This window comes from Medicago sativa, chromosome 4, assembly GCF_051527215.1.
Source record: "Medicago sativa cultivar Bolivia chromosome 4, Bolivia_mono, whole genome shotgun sequence".
Classification (NCBI taxonomy): domain Eukaryota; kingdom Viridiplantae; phylum Streptophyta; class Magnoliopsida; order Fabales; family Fabaceae; genus Medicago; species Medicago sativa.
The window spans coordinates 88,175,443-88,179,877 of record NC_140752.1 but is presented as its reverse complement, the minus strand read 5'-3'; the positions used below and the strand labels follow the sequence as shown (position 1 = coordinate 88,179,877).

The 4,435-nt window shown below is 33.8% G+C and overlaps 1 protein-coding gene across 1 annotated transcript; it reads right to left on the bottom strand.

Moving 5' to 3' along the window:
* Positions 1-241: 241 nt before the first annotated feature.
* LOC146933345 (P34 probable thiol protease-like) lies at positions 242-2,281 on the bottom strand. The gene is made up of 4 exons (XM_085705137.1): positions 1,754-2,281; positions 1,237-1,460; positions 978-1,112; positions 242-689 (listed from the first exon to the last, which is right to left on the bottom strand). Exons 1-4 carry the CDS (start codon positions 2,238-2,240, stop codon positions 441-443), a joined length of 1,095 nt encoding a protein of 364 aa, XP_085561263.1. The 5' UTR covers positions 2,241-2,281; the 3' UTR covers positions 242-440.
* Positions 2,282-4,435: the final 2,154 nt, after the last annotated feature.

Genomic DNA, 4,435 nt, shown 5'->3' with positions numbered 1-4,435 from the left:
TGAATCAATTGTCGTGTCGAGTCTCAAACTTTGTTCGAGTTGACTCAGTTCATTGTCAGCTAATTTTTCACATCTTACCAATAATTTGCAACAAATTTTGGCTCGGGTCAACTCATTTTGTATGCTGGGTTTGCAACTAATTTGTGCACGTCTTGAGCTAGTTTGCTCATTTTCAAGAAAATTTTGCTAAAAAATGATTTATAAAAATATACTTAGAAAAGGGAAACTAAATGGTAACTCATTACTCATAGAAATGCCACCATTATTATATATATTATGAGAAGTAGTACTAGTACATACATAAAGGGGCATATAATTAAGTCGTAAACATGCCCCAAATTCCATGCTAGCACTACAATATGGCGTTGCTTAGAGAAACCTATAGATAGGTCTCAAAAGGATTAGTACTTAGTAGTATTATTCTTTGCTCTAACCAACCACTACATGGCTGAAGATAAAGCTGTTTTGATTGGGTAACCAACCGCAGCATTGATTGCACATACACCATAAGGCCAATCTTCAATAACATTCCTTTTGATAAACAAGTAACCTTTCTCTCCCCAATCTTTTCCCCATGAGTTTTTCACAATCCAATAGTCTTCACCATTCACCGAATCATAACCCACGATTAGACCAACAAGATTTGCATTCCTTGAATCTTTTTTGCAGTTCTCACCACCATAGACTCCCTATTTTAGTCAAAACAACAATTTCATTAAATATATATATACATACTTTCTATTGAAATAACTAGTCTCACATTAGATATATAGATCACATCAGGTTCAACCTTTTGAAACATATATGAACACCTCACATTAGCACTAAAGTTTAGTCTAAAAAAATGTCTTAAGTACATACCAAGTTAATGTTTTAAAAATTGGACTATAGAGATTCAATTGATAAATAAAATAAGAAAAAATTGTACAAAATGACTAGTCTTGTCAATTAATATATCAATAAATACTAATACTTACACCAGCATAGAATTGAAGGCCAGTTGCATCCAAACTCACACTAAGAGGTTGTTTACTAGAACGACACAAAAGTGCTTCTTCTGATCCATCCAAAACCAGAAGGTTGTCAATACTAACAACCTTGTTTGCATTTTCCTTCAAGAAAAAAAACATATAATTTGATGGTTCCACAAGCTAAGATGTTAGAATGTGACTAAAGTTTCTTATTAATTAGAAAAGACAAATAGTTAAGGAGAAAATGAAAAATTGCAAATCATACCTTGCAAGTACCATTTTTAGCTAAATAAGGATAGTTAGCTTCTGTATCAATCCCACCATTTTCAATAACCCAGCCAAATGCATTAAAGTAAAAACCTCCAGCACAACCCTTACTAGCAGGGTCACAGTCCATAATTTCTTGTGCTGATAGGTTGATAAGATTTCCCGTGGCTATTTTGTTTAGTCCTTCAATTGCCCCAGTGACTGAGAATGCCCAATGGCTCTCTAGAAAATAACAAATTTACTTGAATAAGTCCAAGAAAATATATGGATTATTAGCTAATCTTGCAAAAATAAACACGTTTTCATTTTAACTTTTTAAAGTACCTTAAAAATTCACTTATATATTTTGTAGTTAACTTTTTTCATCATAATAACATCTAAAATAACTTCAAATCTCTATTCCTATATATACTTTCTAAAGGTATAAAATTATTAAATTCATAAACATATATAGGAATGAAATGCAAAAATGAAAATTACTAATAAAGAATGGTATAATTAATATAAAATCTTACGACAATTTCCTTGGTCCCTAACTTCAGTCACAGCTCCTTTTTCCCTCCAATCTACAGAAGTGGGAAGGTTTTCACAATCATCATCATCTCTAAGCTTCCCATTGTCCCGATTGGAGGGAATCTGCATCTCTATCTTTGGTAAGTAGGTTTTACTAAACTCCTCAGGACTCATATCAGCAAACTTGTTGAGACTCAAACGATGTTGTGTTTGCGATTTTCTCTTTGCATTCATCTCATTGATATACTTAAAATTGGTTTTAAATATCTCAAATCTCTTGGCATTTTCCTCCTCTGAATTGGCATAGTCTCGCCCGTGCTCCTTCTTCCACAATTGGAAGAGTTCAAACACTTCTTCATCAGAGGAAAACTTGTCCAACTTGCCATGGCTAGAAATTGAGTACTCACTAGACAAGGCAAATGAAAGACATGTAATGGAAATGAGGATTAAAAAAGACAGAATGAACTTTGTGATGTGGTATATCATCATTACACAATGAGTTACCAATGTTTGATCTCTTGGTCTTGGTTACCATTCTTGTAGTATAGGTGTCACATATATATACAATTAATTGTGCCAAGCGCAATTATTATTATTATTTTTTTTGTTATAAATTAAATTAAAATTACGGTCATGCGCTAAACAATGCCTCCGGAGCACTCATCAAGTAATTGGTTGCACAACCTCCAACATAATACTACTATGTTTAATTCCTTAATCGGTTTCCCAAGAGTGTATAATATAATCTCCATCTATGTACGGTCATCACGTTGCTTTTATGTTTGTCTAACATGTGCAATGTTGCACATGTTAAAACAACTAATAATAATAACTTTTTCTTGAAAAACAACAATTATTTATTCAAAAGTTTTATATTTAATATTAAATGTATAAGTTCCAATAAAAAAAATTTATTTCTAACTTCTTAACATATGCAAATTTGCACGTGATAGAAAAACTCATTTTTCAATAATCATATTAGCTAAAAAGTTAATAAGTAAGAAATTCAGCGTTAAAACTCTAACCTTTGCATACTACAATACTTATACTAAGAGGAATGCTAACGACGCTCTTTTTTGAACACTCTCTCTAACACTCGCTTTTTATTGAATAAAATCAATGTATGTTCCATCACTTTATGTAGGTTTCACTTACAAGTTGATTTAGCACAATAAAAGAATGAGTATTAGGGAGAGTGTCCAACAAAGAGTGTTGCTAGCACTAATTAAGCTACACCCTCCGATCACTAATATAAGCAAATCTTTGCATTTTAGATTCATTCATTAAATGATGGATGTGGTCTACAATAAAAAGACCAAACATACAACATTTAATGAATGAATTTAAAATGTAAAGTTTTGTTTATATTAGTGACCGGGGGAGTATAAGCTATGTCGACGGAAACAATTATAATATTGTTCACATGAAATTATTATTTTGCGTGTCATCGTTTTTGTTTTTTTACTGTGGTCCTATGAATCCTATGAGTTGTCGTCATGCACCGTATCCAACAATTTTTTTTTGAATAAGTGCATCGTATCCAAAATGGCAACATGGACATATATGTAGTTTATTCGCACGAGTTTCATGCATATATGTTCTTATACTCATTCAAATATTCAATGGAGGATTGGAGGGGTTTGTATTTTAAAATTAGACCTCTAATCGCACAAGTTTCATGCATATATGATTAGGCATGGCAATGGGGCGGGGTGGGGACGGGTTTTACCTTCCCCATCCCCGATTCACATATACTTACCTGTTACCCTACCTATACCCAACGAGGATAAAAAATTGAATCTCATCCCCGTCCCCGACGGGTTCGGGTATCTCATCCCTATCCCCGTACCCGTAGTGATTCATTTTTTAATAAACAAAAAGTTATTTTTTCCAACCCCAATGGCAATATTGTAAAGAATTATGTTCCCTTTGTGAGCAGCGTTGACTACTTGAGAGAGAACCCAGAAAAGTGTTGTCTGACAATGACATCTTCTGTTTGGATTGGAGTGAAATGATCTAGGGTTGTGTTTGTATTTATATAAAAAGGGTTAAAAAAGTAATTTTGATATTCGGGTTGGGTATGGGTATGGATTCGGGGTGGGTACATATAACCCCATTACCCGTCCCATACCCGTGTTTTAAAATCGAGGAAAACCCAAACCTATACCCAAACCCAGTCAACACGGGGAAAACCCGCCAAATCGGGGTGGGTATGAGAGGGTACCCACAGATACGGGTATTGTTGCCATGCCTATATATGATGCATCTCTTCCCGTTAAAATATAAATCCCTAGTTTAAAATCCCATTTTAAAAAATTCTAATTTAAATTCATAAGTTTGCTTGTCTCACATTAAGTTAAACCCAACTCATATTTGAATAGACCATAAGAGAAGGTTTTGAGTGAAAAAATTTGTGTGATTAAAAGTGTCATCAAAGGGAAAAAGGAAAAAAAAAACCAGGAGCAAGGTAAATGTAGCTTTCGAAAATTAGAGGTGCCAATAGTGTGATCCAACTCAAGTTATTAGCCAGGCCGGCCCAACAGATGTGTATCTCTACAGAGAACGAGTGTTACTTTCCCTACCCTCCAACATACTCATACATCCCCTGTCTTTTCAATTTTACCTAGTTCTGATTATATAAATCAAAGTATTTTTTCGTCCTCGTGAGCTTAGCTCAGTTGGTT